Source organism: Ictidomys tridecemlineatus, chromosome 7 (assembly GCF_052094955.1).
Source record: "Ictidomys tridecemlineatus isolate mIctTri1 chromosome 7, mIctTri1.hap1, whole genome shotgun sequence".
Lineage (NCBI taxonomy): Eukaryota > Metazoa > Chordata > Mammalia > Rodentia > Sciuridae > Ictidomys > Ictidomys tridecemlineatus.
In genome coordinates, this window is record NC_135483.1 from 15261671 (window position 1) to 15282062 (window position 20392).

The 20392-nt window shown below is 40.8% G+C and overlaps 2 protein-coding genes across 10 annotated transcripts in view; one reads left to right on the plus strand and one right to left on the minus strand.

Moving 5' to 3' along the window:
- The window catches only part of Nsmce2 (NSE2 SUMO ligase component of SMC5/6 complex), a 221664-nt gene extending 213743 nt beyond the window's left edge, over positions 1-7921 (minus strand). Inside the window, exon 1 of one of the 7 annotated variants that reach the window (XR_005737713.2) lies at positions 7765-7895. Coding sequence is in view for 5 of the 7 variants with exons in the window: in XM_040293672.2 (XP_040149606.2) it covers positions 7765-7875 (111 nt within the window). In the remaining 2 variants the exon portion in view is untranslated. Of the gene's footprint in view, positions 1-7764 lie in introns of all 7 variants that reach the window. The other 6 variants (XM_021724265.3, XM_040293672.2, XM_021724263.3 and 3 more) reach the window with 6 other exon arrangements.
- A 1-nt stretch (position 7922) lies between these two features.
- Washc5 (WASH complex subunit 5) overlaps positions 7923-20392 on the plus strand; it is a 57334-nt gene continuing 44864 nt past the window's right edge. The window contains exons 1-5 of one of the 3 annotated variants that reach the window (XM_005316161.5): positions 7923-8098; positions 17205-17514; positions 18140-18285; positions 19040-19124; positions 19735-19835. In XM_005316161.5, the coding sequence (XP_005316218.2) occupies positions 17326-17514; positions 18140-18285; positions 19040-19124; positions 19735-19835 (521 nt within the window). In that variant the 5' untranslated portion in view covers positions 7923-8098; positions 17205-17325. Of the gene's footprint in view, positions 8099-17204; positions 17515-18139; positions 18286-19039; positions 19125-19734; positions 19836-20392 lie in introns of those variants that run through there. The other 2 variants (XM_078016724.1, XM_040293671.2) reach the window with 2 other exon arrangements.

The window sequence follows — 20392 nt, forward strand, 5'->3', positions numbered from 1 at the left end:
TAAGACTCATTTTCAAGCACTATTTAGTTTCTTTTCCTTCAGTGAAAACCTACCATATGCCATGCACTATTCTAGACCCTAGAAATACTCAGCCTCTCATCAGCAGAGCTCACAGTTGAGCAGTAGAGGGAGGGAGGGCGGCAGAGGGAGGGAAGCAGACACAAAAGAGGAGGGGAGGGGTGGGGGGAGCAGTGTGGGAGTTACTGAAAAGTAGAGGCACTAGTAATGCTTAACTTTGCCTTAAGTGATCAAAGACACCAAGGCTAACTGATCTTACCAGGATAAAGAAAGAAATTTAATGGATGGACAGAAAACCATTCAAGCAGAAGAAAGGAATATAGGAATAAAGAGCAAAGACATTTGCAAAGAATATACAACTCTCTACAACTATTTGAATTTTCCTAATTACAGAAAAATAATGCCCTTTTACGACTCTTTACAAATTTCCAACTCTTCCTCCTCCATCTTCACCACAAACTAAAAATCTCATTTCCTATTTCACTGAGGAAACACAAACAGAAGAGATGTTTTACAAGTTCCCACTGCTTGCCTCTTCCTTCCTCTGCCTTCCTTTTTGATAACAGGAGTAATCTGTGCCTGCTCCTTGGCAAGCCAACCCCCCATCGCTTATCCACTAGATCCTTCCCTTCTCTATACACTGTCCCAGTAATTCTCCCTGCTCTCACGATTCCCTACAGCAAACAAAGGAACCATTATTTCTCCCACCTTAAAGAAAACATCCTCCCACTTTCCCTTTACCTTCACCCATGGTCACCACCCCCATTTCTCTGCTCACTATTACAGAAAAACTCTTTCACAGATTTTTCTGTCTCCAAACTCTTACCTCTCATTCTCTCTTGGACCCACTCCTGCCAGCCTTCCACCCCAACCACTCAGATGCAACTGCTCTTACAAAGGTCACTACTACAGTCCCTATCTCCTTTGACCTATCAATCAATAGCATCTGGCACAGTTCATCATCCCTCCTTCCTGGTGCACTTACTGACCTGCCTCCCCTGCCCAGTTGCTCTTCTATTCATAGATGGTTCTCATTCTCTGCTGTTCCTCTGCATCTGCCTGAGTGCCATATGATGGAGGGCCTCAGCATTCAGGATTTGGTCTCTTATTTTTTTCCATCTATATAAAAATCAAGTACAACCCTGCCTCAGAGCCACGCTTCTCTGTTTCCTCTGCCAGGATACCTATCCCCTAAATATCTACATTGCCTTCTTTCTCACTTCCCTAAGGTCTCCCTTCAAATGCCTACCTTGGATGCCCTATGCAAAATAGCAAGTGCTCCCCATCCCCATCAGATTTCAGGTCATTCCCTCTTCTCCTTCTCCTGTTTTATCTTTCTTCACTCACAAGAGATACTACCAAACAACATTCTTTTGTTTATCATGTTTATTGTATCTACTTCCCAATTAGACTACAAGTTCCTTAGGGACAAAGTCTTTGTTGTGTTCACTGCTTTATGTCAAGCACCTAAAATGGAGTGGCACACATAGCCATTCAGTAAAGTTATGGTGAAAGAATAAAGGAGTGAAACATGATGTGTACCCCCGACACCTAAAAACAGTGCACCTCTCCCTCCCAAATCTCAAAGCTTGCAAATCCTAACGCTGGCAGGCTCAGGCTTAGTGCCCTGGTCACCTCTCTTCTCATCCTCTCCCACCCACCCAGGGCTCCCAGCCAGTCCCATTCCATGTAAGTACTATCCACAAGAACACTGAACACTCAACACCTCCCTTCCCACTTCCCTACCCGCTCTCAAACCTTTTCCTTTTGTAGCAGGTTCCATCTTACTAAATAGCAACTCCATCCTTCCACTTTTTAAGTCAAAAACCTTGATCATATTTAATCCTCTCTCATCAAAATCAAACCCATAAAAACTTTTGTCAGAATCCAACCATTCTCACCAATTCTACTGTTACTACCTGATTCAAAACGCTATCTTTGTATTTGTCAGCTTTTTTTGGTGTGATCAAAATATCTGACAAGAACAATTAAGTTTATTTGGGGCGCTATGATTTCAGAGGTTCAGTACATGGTCAGCCAAATCCATTGTTCCAGGCCTGAGGCAAGGCAGAACATCATGGAGAAATGGTGTGGCAGAGGAAAGTTGCTCAGAGCCTGGCAGCCAGGAAGCAGAGAAAGACAGTATAAGGAGCTGCAGACAAGATCTAATGCCCAAAAGTATGCGCCCCCCCCCCGCCCCATCGTGACCCACTTCCTCCAGCCATACCCATCCAGCATAGTGGTACTTTCACTAATGCAGTTACAGCTCTTGGAATCTGATCATAATTTCCCCTGTGAACATTCTTGCATTAACATAGGAGCTTTCCCAGGGACATTAAGGATCCAAACCATAACAGCCTACAACCTGGTCTCCCAGATCCCAACTTTATCTTTTCCACTCAATTCTCAAAACAGTACCCTGAAAGAAAATTTGAAAATGTACATAAAATCAAGTGGCTCCCCTATTCAAAACCCTCTCTCCACTTCCTGATTCATATCAAATGATACCCAAAGGGCTTCATACCAACAGTGGTTCCCCAAATAGTCCATAACCAAGTAGCATTAGTATCACCTCTGAACTTGTTAGAAATGCAGATTCTCAGGTCCTAACAACCTGTGTTTGAAGACATTCTATGTAATTCTTATTGTGCTATACTTAGGCTTCAGTGTTAACACATCATCTGACAGGGCTGCTGAAACCCTGATTGCTGGGCCTCAACCTTGCAATTTCTAATTCAGTAGGTATTAGACCAAAGAACCTGAACTTCCAACAAACTTCCAGTAATGCAGATGCTGCTGATCCAGGAGTTACGCTTTGAAAACCACTACTCTACAGCACATGGTCAGGTGCTGTAGAGCAGTGGTTTTCAAAGCGTGACTTTAATAACCTAGGCATGTTTTCACCTTAGGGTATTTGCACTTGCTGACAAGAGAGACAGGGATGCCAATAATGAAAACAGACAATAAAAAGAAGGAAAGTCGGTCTTAACTCCATGTTGCCTATATAATAAAATTTGGCATTATGAGCAGAGTATCCAAAGCCTTCCACAAATCCAAAGCCTTTTTCCAAGACCAAAACATATATTCCATGTAACCATAAATACTCAATATTCTGAGAAAATTCAATCCATTTCTGCAACAACCCTTCAACACAAGCTTGAAAGAGAACACATGCATATTAGAAAAATAAACCAAGTACTATGAATTCAAAAGAGAAAGAGATTTCAAAACCCTGTACACTAAGAGGTTCAAAAAGAAATGACCACAAGCATAACTGAGGGAAGACATGGTCTTCAATGATAAAAAGGCAGTTAAGCTAGATTAAGATTGAGGAAAGTCTAAGTTATCCAGAGAGAGCATCTGATATGAAGAAAAAATTATAATGAAAAGTGGTCATGAGGTAGGAAAGTGGTGTGAGCCCCCTTCACCTGGCATACAGGGACAAAGGGAAGGAAAGAAAACTGGATTTCATTCCTTGGCAGGATAGTGTAGGGGGTGGTCAGGGAAGGATAAAGAATAATCCACTTGAGCCTGAGTGTCATCAAATACACTTTTAGCTTTATGTATTTTTAAAACTTTACCTTAAAAATCAAGACCAGAAGCAAACATGGTAAAATGCTATAGATGTTAAAATCTGGGGATCAAAAAGGGTTCTCGGGCTGGGGCTGTAGCTCAGCAGCAGAGCACTTGCCTTGCACCTGTGAGGCACTGGGTTGGATCCTCAGCACCACATAAAAATAAACAAATAAATAAATTAAAAATAGGTTTTAAAATTCACACCAAAAGAGAGAAAATATGAATATAAATTAAAACCCAAATGTGATTTTTAAACACGTGCATTTGGTGAAAGAGGGTGCTTATTTAGAATCCCACTTTATTTCCCCCAAACAAGTTGGATTATTTTATATAATATAAATAAAAATGTATCCAAAAACATGTAAAAATACAAAATCTTTAAAATCAGAGTCAAAACTCAGAAATTAAAGGGAAAGCCAAGTATATGAGAGAGAATGCAGCCATGCAGGCTCTAGGATTCTACAGGGCATTACATTTGTAATACAAATTTAGCTGTGAACTTCCTGACAATCAAAACAAAAGTGAAGGTTACTTTTCCCACGGAGAAGAAAGTACACCAGGAACATAGGAAAAATAAAGCTTTCCAGAGCAACTAAGGCAGTACAAATTATTATGAGATAAAAAGAGTTACGTTTAAAAAATTCTCAGTAATATCCCTACAATAAATGCAACAGCAAACTTCCTAGGACTGTTTCATAAGACTATTTCACAAGGTAGACTAAAGACAGGACACTTGTGACAAATATCAGCTGGTGCCCACCAAAGCTATTTCTTCTTCAATCTAGTCAAACAGCTGTTGAACCACTGCACTTTACAGTTTTCCTTGCACTTACGTGTGGCCTATGATTGTACTCAAGGCAATGAAATATGAGCTGTTTCTAGGGCCAGTCCATAAAAATCTTTTTCTACACTTTCTCCATACACACACTCTCCTGTTTGGTAGATGATGGGCTAGTGAGTGACTTTACAAGACAAGACCCACCAGGTGAAATGGTACACACCTGTAATCCTAGTGCCTTGGGAGGCTGAGACAGAAAGATAACAAGTTCAAAGCCAGCCTCAGCAAGATAGGGAGGCCCTAAGCAACTTAGTGAAACCCTGTCTCTAAATAAAATATAAAAAGGGACTGGGGATGTGACTCAGTGGTTAAGCACCCCTTAGTTTAATCCTTGGTACTAGACACAATAAGGAAGCAGCCACCTGCAAGCTATCTTCCTAGAAAGTCCCCACCTGAATCCAACCACACTAGGTAGCATCCTGATCTTGAACTTTAAGCCTCTGGAACTATGAGAAATAAATTTCTGTAGTTTAGGTCACCTAAAATTCTATGGTATTTTGTTATAACTGTCTAAATTAAGACATAATTTATACATAAGGGTTAATGCAGTTCAGGATAAAAAGAAACCTACCACACAGTAGTTATCCTTTATTATTTGTTTGAGTAGGAAATTCACATTACTCCAGTGAAACTTCACTCCTACAGAGAACTGAGGAAAACTAGTCATGACCTTCTGTTATCTGGACTGAGAAGCAAAGAGAATAAATGAAACAGAAAGATGGAATAGACATACTTTTTTTCCCAATTCTTCCCAATAAGTAAAACTAAGTTTGTAAACCAAAGGCAATCCCTGACTCAAACACCTTCTCTGACATGATTTCGCAGTCACACTATTTTGTAAAACACTACTTACTATCTACCATGCTGCTCACAGTGCTTCACAAATAGCAAGAGCTCAGAAAATATCCTCTAAATGAATCAATCAACCATCTGCCTCAGTCAGACCCTAATCGCTTTTCTTTCATTTTCTCCTTCACATACACTACTCGTAATTCCAGCTCAAGACTTTGTTCATCCTGCTCCCACCATGACAATACCATCCCCTCTTCACTTTAGAATCTGCTACCATCTGCTAGAATCTTGTGCTCCCCCAACCAAAAAGTATGTTGAAAACTAATACCAAGGTTCGTATTAGGAGGCTGGGCTTTGGGGAGGTGATTAGATCCACCCACCTGAGTGGGATTAGTGCCCTTATAAAGGACTCTACAGAGAGCTGCCTTATCCCACTACCAGCAAGAACTCACCAAGTAAGTACCACCTACAAACCAGGAATTAGGGCTTCATCAGGCACTGAGTCTAATGGCCCCTTGACCTTGGAATTCTCGGCCTCCAAAATTATAAGAAATAATTTTGTTATTTATAAACTACCCAGTTTATGGTGTTTTGTTACAGCAGCTGAACTGACTCTGATACTTTCACACATTCACTTTCCCTGACATGAGTATAGCTTTTTGCAGTCACTTTGCCCATACTCCAGCGTACATTTAGCAACATCTGGAGACATTTTTGGTTGCTGGGGCGGGGGATGAGGGGGGCAGTACTAACAACTAGTGGACAGAGGCCAGGGAGGGTGCTAAACAACCTGACTGCACAGGACAGCTGGTCAATAAAAAGAATCATATGCCCCCAAATATCCACAATGCATTGGTTTAGATCAATCTCTTCTTGGTTCATTCCCCAGGTAACAGCAATCTTTGTTACCTTGGAGACCTATGAGCTCCAAGACAGTTTAAAACAAATTGATATGTTTTATGAGCTCTTCCCTTGCATACTATTTTGCCTCCCCTGGCGAGCCTGGAATATTCTTCATATTCTTTGATTTGCCATTCATAATAACTCGGCTCTCTTCCTTTAGTCACGTGAATACTTATATTTTCCTCTCAACAACGTTGCCTCACCAGCAGTGTTCCTATTATTCTTCCTTGGATTGTCCCAGTCCCTTGTAATGGAGTGCCAATATCATCTGGCCTCTGGAATCTCTTTCCTGCACCCTACCCCTGTGCTCTTATCCAGCTCAGTTCTTAAGGGAAGAATCAGAAACTCAACTTCTGTCACAAGCCCATCTGAAATGTTCCATCATTAATGCAGCTGCACACCCCAACCTGGAATAATCTATCCCTTTTTAAAATATCCATTGCATTACTTTTAAGGCACACATTTTTCTTTGCATCCTAGTTGCATATGCTTTATGACCCTGCTAAACTGAAAAAAAATTTAAATGTTAAATTACACATAACAGAATTTTACCATCTTAACCATTTTTAAGTGTACAGTCAGCAGTGTTATGTACATTCACATTGTTATACAAACAATCTCTAGAACTCTTTCTATCTCACAAAACTAAAACTTTACAACTATTAAACAACTCCCATTTCCTGGGCTCCTAGCTCCTGGAGAAAGCAGAAACCACATTGTACTTTCTGACTCTGACCTTGACTACCTTCTGTACTTCTTATACAGGGAATCATATAATATTTGATTATATCACATGATTACTAATTGGCCCTGTCGGTAAGGCCAATTATTAATGGGAAAATAAAAATGCTTCTCTTGCCTCTTCTCACCTGACTGTACGTCACCACCATAGGCTCCGAGTAAACACTTCCTAGACAACGTGCTGGCCTCCTGTAAGTCCCTGGTAGCCTGTCTCCTTTCTTAGCATGCCAAGAAACATCGTTCTCCAGGAAGCCTTCTCTTATTCATGCAGTCGTTTGTCCCCTCTCTCATGTAACCACTGTCCCTAGCACACTCACGTACTCACACACTTCCACGTAAAACTCTTCGCAGCTACTTGCTCAGATGTCTGTGGTTCCTTCACCCTCGGAGTTCCCTAAACTAAAGTGCTGACATATTCTGGGAGCTGTTAAACAGCTTCTCATACAAAATAGATAACCAATAAAGACTTGTTGAAAGTCAGGAAAACAATAAAAACGCCACCATTTCTCGGTCACCTACAAGGGACCACAAATTGTGCCCTGGCGCCTGGTTCTCACTACCTCACACCAATCTCGAGAAGCGAAAAGGAAACGGAGACCCCGAAACTTTTATTTGAACCAATGGCTCCTGGCCCTGCTTTTAAAGCCGGTTCAAACCTGAGTAATTCCTGGTCCGTCCGTCAGTCTGTCTGTCCCCCTCGCCCCGACACACACAGCACGGAAGGACCGAGGGACGGCCTCTCCCAGCCTGGGTACGCGGCGGCAGCCCCACTGAGGTGACACGGGCCAGGACCGCAGCCCGGGCTAGCCGACCCGGGGCCGGTCCCTGCGGCGCGCCCAGAGCTAGGCGACAACTCCCGCCGCGCTGGCCACCACCATCCCCCGCTCCCGCCTCACCTGGCAGCGCCACCCGACTCGGTCTGCTGCACCCGGAGTCCGCACACCCGGACCCCAACTCCTCTCCGCAAAGCCAGTCGCCGCAACGGCCAGCGCGGGCTCCTGCGTCATCAGCCGTCGCCCGCTGATGGGGTCACGTGACGCCCCGCCCTGCTGTCCACCTCTTCGGTCATGTGACGACCTGGAGAGGCAGGGGCGGAAGCCGGGGTCCGGCCACCTCAAGATCTGGGGCCGGGGGCAGGAACCCTAGCGGAGCGCGAGGGTGGGAGCCGGCTGTGGACCCCGCGCGCGATCGCCGGCCCTACGCGTGCGCGGGTGCGCGGGCCGCTGACAGGTGAGTCGGGCGGGGCGCGCGCCCTCCTTTCAAGTCCCGCGTCCCCTCCCCGGCGGCCGGGCCGCGCTGCGGCGGGGGTTCTGTAGTAGCATACCCTTCGGTCTGGAAGGGGACCTGGGCAGGAGGGCTTAGAGGCCAGTCCAGCGCTTCAGCTCCACTTGGAAATCATTTTGCACTCTCCTTTGGCGCTCTGGGAGCGCCCGCTGCCAGAAGCGTGGCTGCTTGGCCCGCATCTGTTCCTTGCAAGTTTCAGGGGGCAATGCTGTGCTGATGGGGCTGTTCCTCTAGAAAACTAAGTGATTAGCGAGTGCTTTTGCGAGACCCAGTTTGAATTCTAGTTCTCTCTTGCGCCTTGAGTTTGGGCAAGTCTTTGCTCCTCTCTTGCTCCCTAATTCCCTCACTTTTAACATTGTGGTGCCAGAGTCCTTTGCATTTCGAACAAAATGTTCCGCAGCCTCTGATTCCTTTATGGTTGCCCAATAAAAATAACTCAATAAATTGCACAGAGCCAGTAATGGAACCTGATCTTAACGTACATGGAGCTCCCTCCAACGTGAGTGAAGAGGGCCAGGACAGCGGTGAGGGAGACATGTTTACTGCCTCTGTCCACAACTAGGGATACCTACCCTAGTTACCCTTCACCAGTCTTTCTTAGTAGTCATAAATCGGGCTAGTATGATCAGGCTCATTCTTTTCCGGAAGAGATTTGCCTCTCACATTTATCTTGTCCAATGACCATAATATTTTGTTCATGATAATAGATTTGTGGAGACCAGTGAGTGCTTCCTTATTAATGGAACTGAGATTCTGTGAAAGGATAAAATTAGAATTTTTTATCCTTTGTGTAGGATCAATGGTGCTTTGTTCAGGACAATTTAATTGCTTAAGAAATTTTTCTTCTGTATTTATTTGGTGTGTGATGATGTCATGCTTCATTCCTGAAAGCATGGTATCTGTCCCCAAGTGAAATCCCAGTTCCATCCCAAATCCTTAGAAATGAAATTATGACAACTTTATAACTCGTAAAATAATAATAGGGACATTGACAGATCTCAGTTTCCATTTCATGCCAATAGAATAATAGTATTGAGAAGACTGGTCTTTGTACATTTTCTTCATCTCTTGCATCAAACAACCTCTGAAGAATTATTTGATATAGCTTCTCCTACAATGTTTATTTAGAACTTATTCTAGAGTAATTTTTTTAAGGACTTATAAATCCCTCTACCCACTTCATAGGTCATTGTAATGTGATTAGGCATCTAATGATGGTTTCTTTCATTCTTCTTCAGGGTCGATTTTTCATCCAATGGTAGAATTGTTTACCAAATACCCTAGCCAAATAATATTCATGCAAGTTGTGGAAATTCTCTTTGTTACATGGAAAATATAACTAATTCAAGTTAGGAGGTCTAGTACCAACAGTAATGAAAGTTACATGTGATAATGTGAGTGATTTCCTTCTTTCAGTTAATCTGGTTTTAACTTGAGTCTTCAAAATTTTCACAAGAAATGCTTACACTAAAGAGATAGAAATCAATTGTTCTACATGAGGGAAGGCAGATGACAATGAGTTTTATTTCACTGAAAATATATTAAATGTAAGCCACATTCTGCTTTTATATTAAAAATTTAGCACAAACATTAATAGATTTTTAGATAAGACAGTCTAGGTAATAAAGATCATAACACTTGTTTTTCAATTGCCAAACACATTTGATTCTTTTCTTTTACTCTCCTTATAGTGTGATTCTTGATTGAAGGTATAAGGATTAAAATAAGAGATTGACACACAAAAGTCGTGACTTTTGTCATCATCCCAGATCTGAGCTTGAATGTGTCATACTGAGCATGCAGGTGCTGAGTATATCTGTCTGGCTGTTGGGAGAGCTGGGGAAGAGGGTGGGTAATGTTGCTTTGTTTAAGCAGTTTTCTCCAGGTCTCCACTGCCCTATTCTACTATCTAAAATTTGGTAGCAGTTATAACTTGGCCTTGTCTTTATGAATCTAGATATTCATCCTGCAAAGACCTTCTGGGTTAGTTTGCTCTTCAGAGGAAGAACTCAGAAGGTGACTATTTCACCCATTTTCCATTATTTTCACCTTTTTCCTCTCTCATTTCCCAAGCTAGACCATATCACTGCAGAAAATAATGTGAAATTCAGCCTGTTAAATAGCATTGTGATTTAATAAGCAGCCATCACAGAGAAAACTAAAAGGACTTGTTAATAATTTATGCCTTAATGTGTATTATATGGGTACTCTCATGAGAGAGCATTCTCGACTTCTTAGCAATACTTGCTTTCAGACCCAAACTGGTTCACCTCCACTAATTTTCTGTTTCTGTCCCTTGCTCACTCTGTTCCAGACACATCAGCTACCTTGGTGTTCCCTAAGCACATCTAGCACATTTCTGATATGAGGCCTTTGCACTTACTTTTAACCTCTGTGTGGAATGCTCTTCTGAATCACATCATTACCTTTTGCTGCATAGGTAAATACCTCATAACCTAGTGGCTTCGGACAATGGACATTTATGAACTCACAGCTTCTGTGGTCAGGAATTAAGAGTATGGCCAAGCCAGCTGGGTGCCTTTGCTCAAGGGCTCTTGGGAGGTTGCACTCAATCTATGAACATGGTCTGTAGTCATATCTGCAGGTTCCACTTTGGGTTGGGGGGGATACGCTTTCAAGCTTGCTTATGTGGTTGTTGACAAGCTTTGGTTACCTGTGTCACAGGCCCCTCCATAGGGCTCTCACTTGCTGCAACCACTTGCTTCCCCAGAACTAGCAAGCTAGAGAGGATACCCACACCAGACATGGTGACACATGTCTGTCTCAGCTACTCAGAAGATGAAAACAGGAGGATACCTTGAGCCTACAAGTTCAAGACCATCCTGGGCAACATAGGGAGACCCCATCTTAAAAATTGATAATAATAATATTAGGGTACTCAAACTAGAACTCACTCTTCTAATCTCAGAGATGATATCTTTCCCTGCTATCATCTGTTCTTTAGGAAGGAGTGAGTAAGTCAGCCCACATGCAAGGGTAACTTACCTAGCACATGAGTACCAGGAGGCAGGTCTTCAGGGACCAACTTAGAAGCTGTGGGTCATACCCAGACACCCTCACTGCTTACTCTCCTCCTGATCTCTTCTCAGATATCATCCTGTCAGAGAGGCCTTCCCAAACTCTCCATGTAAACTAATCCTTGCTCTGTCCTGTTACCATGCCTTTCTTCACAGCTGTTATCACAGCCTGATATCCAGTTATTTGTTTTTTCTTTCCCACTGCCATGAATATGTTAGCATCATGATAACACGGACTTAGTTTTGTTTTCACTGGTATAGCCTCAGATCCTGAAGCAGTGCTTTGCCCATAGTCCTTACTGGGTAAATACTTGTTGAATGAATGATTTGTATCACTAAGAATGCTTTCACCAGATAACCCAATGAATAGTGGGTAAACCACAAAGCAATACATTGAATAAGGATTACAGATATGTACAGATGTGTAATTTAACAGTTACTCAGCAGTTCAGTAACACCAACAAAAACTAAGATTCTGTCCTTCCACACCAGTCTGCAGGTTCTGAGCTTTTTCCCCTTAGGCTTGTCACCTCTTGGTCCCAGCTACTGCAGCTCCAGGAATCATATGGTCATCGGACCACATCAATGGCAAGAAGCAGGAGAATAGTGCAAAGAGAGATCTTTCTTCACATCCCCTTCCCTTTGACACAGGAGGTAAAAAATATTTCCTAGACTCCCCACCATAGACTTAAATCTCCTGGGTCAAAACTGGACTACACGTCTATGCTGGTTTCAAGGGATAGGAAAGTCAGAATCTGACCCCTTTGTCCTCCATAGAATAAAAGAAGGCTGATGGGAAATGCTGTTAATGTTGTTGCCATAACATCCCAGCAAGATAAGACATTTCCAAATGTTGAACCAACATAGAGACTTGTGAAAGTTAAAAAGAAAATCTCTAAGGATTACACACCCAGTTCCAGGTCATAGATGACCACACTAGGTAGCTAACAATGGGAATGAACTTGAAATTCATGTGAGAAGCTCCAAGGAGCATTTTTGCTGTGGCTGGAGAGGAAGCCCTGTCCTGCACTGTCAACAGTCTTTCCACGTCCTGATTCTGTATATAGAGGATTCCCCCTCTTTTTACATATTTTACCTATTTTATCATTCATATGATCACATATGAACTGTTGTCATTGTCAACATTTTAATTAACTGACTACTTACAAAGTAAGTAGCTCAAAAGTTCAAAAAGTCCAAAAGTCTCTATGCAGTTGAATTCTTATTTTGGTCAATCTTCCTAAATACAGTGTTTGTTTTGACACAGCACAGTATCATGGCAAAGCGAAAGATAAATGTTGGGAAAGATGCAGACTTTCCTGAAACTGAAAAGTGCTGAGGGCTTCCTGGAAATTGACAGATGATGACTCAGCTAAATTAACATGGGAGAAGGGCAACAAAGGTTGCCTCAGAAGATGCGGATTAGAAAAGGAACTGGGAGAAGCCGTCATTGGTGAAATGAAGTGTCAGATCAAGCCGGGCAGGATGCAGCCAAAGGAGGCAGATTTAAAAGGGCCGCTGAACAGGCTTTATTGAGATGTCACTCCTGGGCGGAACTCGATCAGACCCACAGAGGGGACAGGGGAAGGGTCTGAAGAGAAACGACGTGGAAGCTGGACTGGACTGCACTTTTATGGGGCTTACAGCAGGAAGGGAAGGGCTTGGGACCGGAAAAAGTGTTCTTAGAGTCCCTTGCCCCCTTGGAGTTGGTCAGGGGAGATGGCTGAACTCCAGGATTGGCCAGGGGGGTCCTGTTGATTGACAGGCGTTAGTCAGGAGATCTGGCTGATTGACAGGCGTTTCTGCTGGCATCTGATTGATGTTCAAAGCAGCTCAGGCCACTTTGTTCTAAGTTGCCACTAAGTCGCCACCAAGTCGCTGCCACTGACCTAACATTAAGTGCACCTTGAAAACTGTTCACAAAAATTGCCATTTTTAACCCATCAAGTTCCAAGTCTTCAGTTCTACAAGTATTTCAACAACCAGTGTCCACTGTTTGAAAAATAGATTGAAAATTATGATTTTGAGCTTATATATCCTTCATTTATTTTCGTACACATGTATGAAGTGCATATTTGTGTGTGTGTGTTTTCAAATGTTCTAATGGTTCACCTATTACTTTTCTCAGAAGAATAGAACTCTAAAAACACATTGCTTTCAAAAACTATGATAAGTGGTATATTTGTTGCTCGATTTAAGTTTTTGTTAAGTGTCCCATATCTGAGATGATAGAACTTACAGATTAAGATCGTGCTCTGAAAGTCAGCTGTGAAGTACAAGATATTATACTGTCAAAATCACAGTTTGGTGCAATCCACTTTGATTTATTCTTGTCCATTAAATCTTGCATAGTCATTGCAGTGCTAAATTCTGTTGGTTTTTGTTTTTGTGTGGGTGCTGGGGATTGAACAACCCAGGGCTTTGCTCATGGCAAACAGTGCTCTACCACTGAGCTGCCTCCCTGCCCTAAATTTTGTGAAGCATAAAACCTTCACAAGTTTGATCTTCAGCATCACAAAAAAAATTAAAATTTAAAAACTCTCCTGAGTTTTAATTGTATCATTTCAAGATATATTCACAATCAAAACCTTTTCCACTGCTTCTTATGAAACCTTTTTCTTTATTTTATTTCTCTGTAGCATTCCTCAATATGGACAGTCCTCAACAAGGACCTCCTATACTTGACATATGAGCATTCTTAACAATTGCTTCCTCACCTATTTCTATCAGTTTTCAGGCACTGTTGTCTTTTCTGGAAAGTAAAACAAGTGGCACAATTCCTGTAGGGAAGATGTCATAATCAGCGTAAACAGTATGAAAGTATCTGCATTGCCATTGTTACACAAAGGCAGGAACAATATCCCATAGCATTATGGAAAATCAAGTACCTCAGTAACAACCTCAGCTCCATCATGTTTATTATCATACTACTTATTTGCTGAAAACAACAACCATTTTTTAAAAAAATGTATCATGATCCTGTGGATTAGGAATTTGGACAAGGCACAGAGGACTGGCTTGACAGGAATTTCCAAAATGATCTCTTCCTTGCATGTCCAGCACCTCTACTAGGAAAGCCCAAAGAGGTGGGCAGATTGGAACAGTTCAGCCAGGGCCACTTGGAGACACCTGTGTTCACTGTGGGCTGGCTTCCTTGAGTCTTCTCCATTGCATGCCAGGCCTCTTTCTCTGGCACAGCCTGTGCGCTGTAACACTACCTGTGATCTCGCCAGCAAGATAGCCAGACATCACACATGGCAGCTCAGAGCTCCCAGAGAACAAAAGGACATTGCCAAGCCTTGATCTTGGACTTTTAATCTCCAGAATTGTGCGAAAATAGATGTTGTAGTTTCAGCCACCCAGCCTTTGGTGTTTTGTTATGGCAGACCTAGCAGACTAACATACAAGCTCAGATTCAAATGGAAGGGGAATGAGACCCACCCTCCCCAGGAACAGCATGACTAACTAGATAGCAAGGACTTGTTGGTAGCCATATCTAGAAAACTAATTACCACAGTAACGTGATCAGGTTGCTTTTCTAATCCTCGGCACTAAGAAAAATGACCTTGAAGGGCCAAGCACACAAGCCTGCATAAGGAGGGTGCCTGCATCTGGTAGAAGAGAATAAGAAATAGACTGATAAAATTACCTACTCCCAGAATTTTCTGAAACCTCTTAGAGTGCAAGGAATTATTTAGCTTTTGTCCTTCTCACTTTGTTCCCTTGTTGTCCCTGGGCCATCCCTCCGTCATCTCTTTCACCCCTGCTCTCTATACATTGGTTATGGGAGGACACTAAGAAAAGAGATATCAGCAGTTTTGTTGACTTGTCTCTGTGATACAGAAGATGCTTAGAAAATACAACCTGGGCAGCCATGAGATGCTCAGATTTTGATGTGTTCATAATGGCTTTCTGTTTGATGATTGTTGCCCCCCACCCCTCCCAGTGAAGTCTTTTTTATTTATTTTTATTTTTAATTGGCTACTACTGTCCTTCTTTCCCTGTTTCCCCTCCATCAACTCTTGTATGTTTTCTCTGTTTGTAATGGCAGATATAGGGCTTTTAAATCTTACTTGTTTTATAAAGTGGGAACATCTTTTTACTGTTTCTGCAACTTACTTTTTCCATTCAATAAAACAGCTCTCAGAAATCCTCCATGTCAACTAATAGACCTCTAATTCCTTCTTGCTAAGGGCTGCTTTAATTACATTTTCTTATAGTGGTTATTTACTTTGTCTCCAAATGCTGGTGATGCTTCAAGAAGCATCTTTGGACCTATATCCTTAAGTGATGGTGTTTTATTTCCAGAGGGTAGAATTCTAAGCACGAGATCACTAGATTAGAAGAATGTGCATCTTTAACTTCAGTAAATGTTGCTGGTTCATTTCACAAAAAGACTAACAATTCACATTTCATCAATAACGTACATCTCTAATCCCTACCTAGAGAAATATTACTATTCTTTTAACCAGTGCCAATCTAATATAAGTAAAATTATTTAGGGGCACTTGCTTTAATTCATGGTTCCTTCACTCCTGGTAAATTAAAGAGTTTTTCATGAGTTGTCATGTGGATTACTCCTCGTGAATTACCCCTTTGTACTCCTCTCCATTTTACTGTTGTGCTATTAGCTCTGCCTTATCAGCTTGTGAGATCCCTTTGCATGTTTCAGAAATCAATCCTGTCTGCCCTCTGCATTTCACCTCTGTCTTCCAAAGCATTTGTCATACAAAAGTTTTTAACTGTTATCTGCTGAAATATGTCTTTTAGCTTCTGGATTTCCTTCTTGCACTTGCATTCCTAGGAGATGCCACTTTACTAGATCACACAATGCAAGCAGAATACCTTTCCCAACAGAAGACTACTAGTAAAGCCCTGTACTGACAGGAGACTATCTGTTCTTTACCTTGGCTATGCACTGTAGCTCTGATTTTCCCCCCTCTGGGTTTGTCTTCCCAACTCTATTTCAAGCTGCTAGAAGGAGCAAAAATCACTTCTTAAAACCTTTCTATGGTGATTTATGCACTTGCCATGCTTAGATAAATATTGTTCACTTCCTATTTATTTGCTTCAGTTTTGCACAAGTTCCAGCCACCCTCCATTCCTTTTATGATACTGACTTCACATCACAATCATCTGAGGAGCTTCTTTAAAAAACAGATGCTTAGGGCAGCCTATAACCTAATTGGCAGAGACTCTAAGGTCTAGATGATTCTGTTATACAGCTGGTCTTGAGAACCTCTGTACTAGAAGGTGATGTGCTTAAACATCTTCATCTCCACCCAGGCAAAGAAGTACTTAGCATGGAGCAGTTGGGTAGAGGAAATTGATCCTAGCCTTCAGGAACTTTCAGAAGAATGGCCTGTTGATATAACTGCAGTATTTAGTATGCAAGTATGATCTAACCAGCCTGAGACATGCACTGGAATACAAAAGAAATGAGTAATTGATTCAGCTAGCAGTGCCAGATGCCTAAGTGCTGCATCATATGAAACTTTTGGACCAGTTTGATGTAGCATTTATCAATTATCACAAGATTTTGTAGAATCTGGCGTTTGTAATTTTAAAAGGAATCTTGGACCCGTTTATACCCAATCTTATAATTCCATTGGGAAAATTCCTCAAAATGATGTCCAGAGCTCTATTTATAGTATTTGCAGTTATTTGCTAAAATATCAAACCATGGGCAATAACTCATGCAGTTAGGGTACATTGGAATCACAAATGTCCATGACTCCTTCTTGCCCAGAGATGAGTTGATGAACTATATCCTATCTTTTCTCATGAGAAGTAAATAAAGATCTGGGAAAGAGGCCTAGAGTGTTAACTTAGCAAAATCAGTCCACACAGCAAACATGAAGGATAGAGGATAATGCCCTTCCCCCCATATCAAGAATTCATTATCTGTTATATTTTTATGGAATTTGAAAGAAAAATATTATGTGTTTCAAAAGTCTACACACATGCTTCCTTAAAAAATAGAGATTTAGCTCACTTTACTTTTTTGGATACAGGTTCTTTAATGGAGTAGCCAGTCAGTCTGCAAACCTGGTTTCATCTGATGCTCTACAGACCCTAGCTCTGAAGCCAGTTAACTCTTCCTGCTGTCCAGGTTTGGGCTGGCTAGTCACCCTCATGATGCTGGACTTCCTGGCTGAGAACAACCTCTGTGGCCAAGCAATCCTGAGGATCGTTTCCTGTGGCAATGCCATTATCGCTGAGCTGCTGAGGCTGTCCGAGTTTATTCCTGCTGTGTTCAGGTTAAAAGACCGAGCTGACCAACAGAAATATGGAGATATTATATTCGATTTCAGCTATTTTAAGGTGCTCTCTCTTTCTATTGCATCTGTATTGCTGTCTTTTCTCTAAAAGCATGCTTTTCTTTGGGAACCATTCTTAAGAGGTCGGGGAACTATAGAGAAAGAGTCAAAGAGGACAACTTTTGAACCAAAGTTAATATTATCTTCAACTTGAAAATAAGATGCAGGCATTGTGTAGAAAGCAATATAATAAAATTTTAAAAGATAATTTTGGCATAATGTATTTCACTTTGAAGTGAAATACTCGCACTTAAAAGCATGCTAATCTTGGTTGCAATTCAAGTTCATTTCTTTCAAAGGGATTTGTATCTAGGCTTCTGTTGTCCTCATTACTTTCTTTTGCTCTGCTTTAAATTTTTGGTAGGTAAGAAAAAAGGAACAGGCCTGGGGTTATGACTCAGTGTTAGAGCACTCACCTAGCATGCATATGAGGCACTGGATTCGATCCTCAGCACCACATAAAAATAAAATAAAGATATTATGTCCACCTAAAACTAAAAACTAAATATTAAAAAAAAGAAGAGAGGAACAAATTTTTAAAATACTATTTAGAGATTGTTACCAACAAGGACACTTTCATTGGTATTTCACATAAATGTCTCTGTGTTTTGGGTTTTTTTTTTCCTTAGGGTCCTGAGTTATGTGAAAGCAAATTGGAAGCTAAGCCGGAGCTCCAGGATTTAGATGAAGAATTTCGGGAAAACAACATAGAAATTGTGACCAGATTTTATTTAGCATTTCAAAGTGTACATAAATATATTGTAGACTTAAACAGGTATTGATTACTTCAGTAAATAGCTCATTCTGTTAATAAATAGGTGAGAGGGAGAAGGGACCCAGTAGAATATGTACGTTTTTCTGAGTTACTGTAAAATTTACTCATTTATGCCATATGTATTCTTTTCGTTCCCGGGACACTGGGCTTCCTAAGACTTGAAACTATTATAGATCCCCCAAAACCACACACCAAGCCCCTTGTCTCCTCCCTGAGCTTTCTCACGCTCTGGTCAGCTCTTCCATCTCACTCTGGCCTGACAGGGCCCAGGTTTTATTATAATATCCTGCTCTTGGGAGTATCATAATCTTGGTTTATACCAAGTCATACAGCTTTCAGCCCTCTAGATTTTTCATCATACTCTAGCATATTATATAGAAGTGAAAAGGGGTGAACTTGCTTATTTTGTAAGTTCACTTTCTGACTCTCTATAATTCTTGAGAGTTTATTATTCATTAACCTTTAAACAACTTTTCAATGTTCCTATGTACACCTAAGATACTTATAATTCATGATCAGGATTAAGCAATATTCCTTTTATGTGACATTTACAACTATAAATACCAACTTGTGGCCCTAAATCACTGAATTACAGATCATAAGACACTACGGTTCTTAAGAGCATGAAGGGCCACAAACTAGTTAAAGCCAGAATGTCTGATTCCTTGCCTTATTTTTAAAAAATCTTTCCTTCTTCAAAGATGTTAAAGTTTCTATTGTACATGAATAAGTTGCTCTGGGTTTTCTTTTCTAGATATCTAGATGATCTCAATGAAGGTGTTTATATTCAGCAAACCTTAGAAACTGTGCTTCTCAATGAAGATGGAAAACAACTTCTAGTAAGTAATTCTGAACACATAAAGTAGAAATGCAAGAACAGAAACTTTTTAGTTCCCCTATAAGTCGCAAACACATACAAAATGTCATTCTTTAAAAAGAAGCCAATAACCTGATAATTATCTTTTAGCTAGCAAGTTCATACATGAGTTTAGAACATAAACAGTGAATAAAATTATAAATGAATAAAGGATTCAATTATAATGTGGAGGTTATGAACTTCCTTAGAAAGAATTCTATCTTCTTTACCTTTTGCATCCCAGACATCTAGTCTGGTACCTAGTACATACTAACCAATTAAAAAATGTTATTAAATATGTGAATGACTTTATGATGAAGAGGTATCAGAATACTGGGATTTCACTTTGGTATCCCAAGCAAAATCTAAAAAAATAAGCCAATGGAAAGATAATCACTATGAATTAAAATTTGTTTTGAGTAAATTCTCAAAGCCCATTCTGCATGGAAGGTGAGAACCCTTTGCAGAAAACTTACATTTTCCTTGAAGTATAAAGGGCCAATTAAATCAAAGCTGTCTTTTTCACCATTGTCATCTTTGCTCCTTACAAATGAATACTCCTTCGAGTTGTCCACTATCTTTTCTCTTCATAGTGTGAAGCCCTGTACTTATATGGAGTTATGCTGCTGGTCATCGACCAAAAGATTGAAGGAGAAGTCAGAGAGAGAATGCTAGTTTCTTACTATCGATACAGGTATCCCTGAGCTAAGCTTGCACACCCCAAACCCCATTACTGGTGAAATGAGGTGTATGTGCTCATAATACTACTGGGAACAGTGGCAATGTGGTATAGAATGTAAAACATATGTAGGAATATAGCAGTTACTTAACATTTTACATCATAGTAAATGATTATGCATCAAATAACTTGTATATATAAAAAATAGTACTATAGATTATTAGAGATAAAAAGATTATCATGTCTATCATAGTAACTCAACTTTTTAAAAAAGGAATCTGAATTCTGAATTGTCTATCTCAAAGATAGGTTTCAAAGAACTATGGAAGTCTTACGGACTGTTTTTTCTGTATTTGCTAAGTTTTCAAATATGCCTTCTCGGAAGACATAAACAAATGAATTTTCTGTTGTCAATTTCAAGTCAATGACTGAAAAGTTATCATTCAAGATCAGGTTGAAACTGAATTCTCACCCATATATACATAGACACAAAAACAACATGCAGTGCTCATCCAGGATCTTGTGTTGTGTGTGTCTGTTCAGAACTGTGAGTCTTCAGGAAGTAGAGTCTT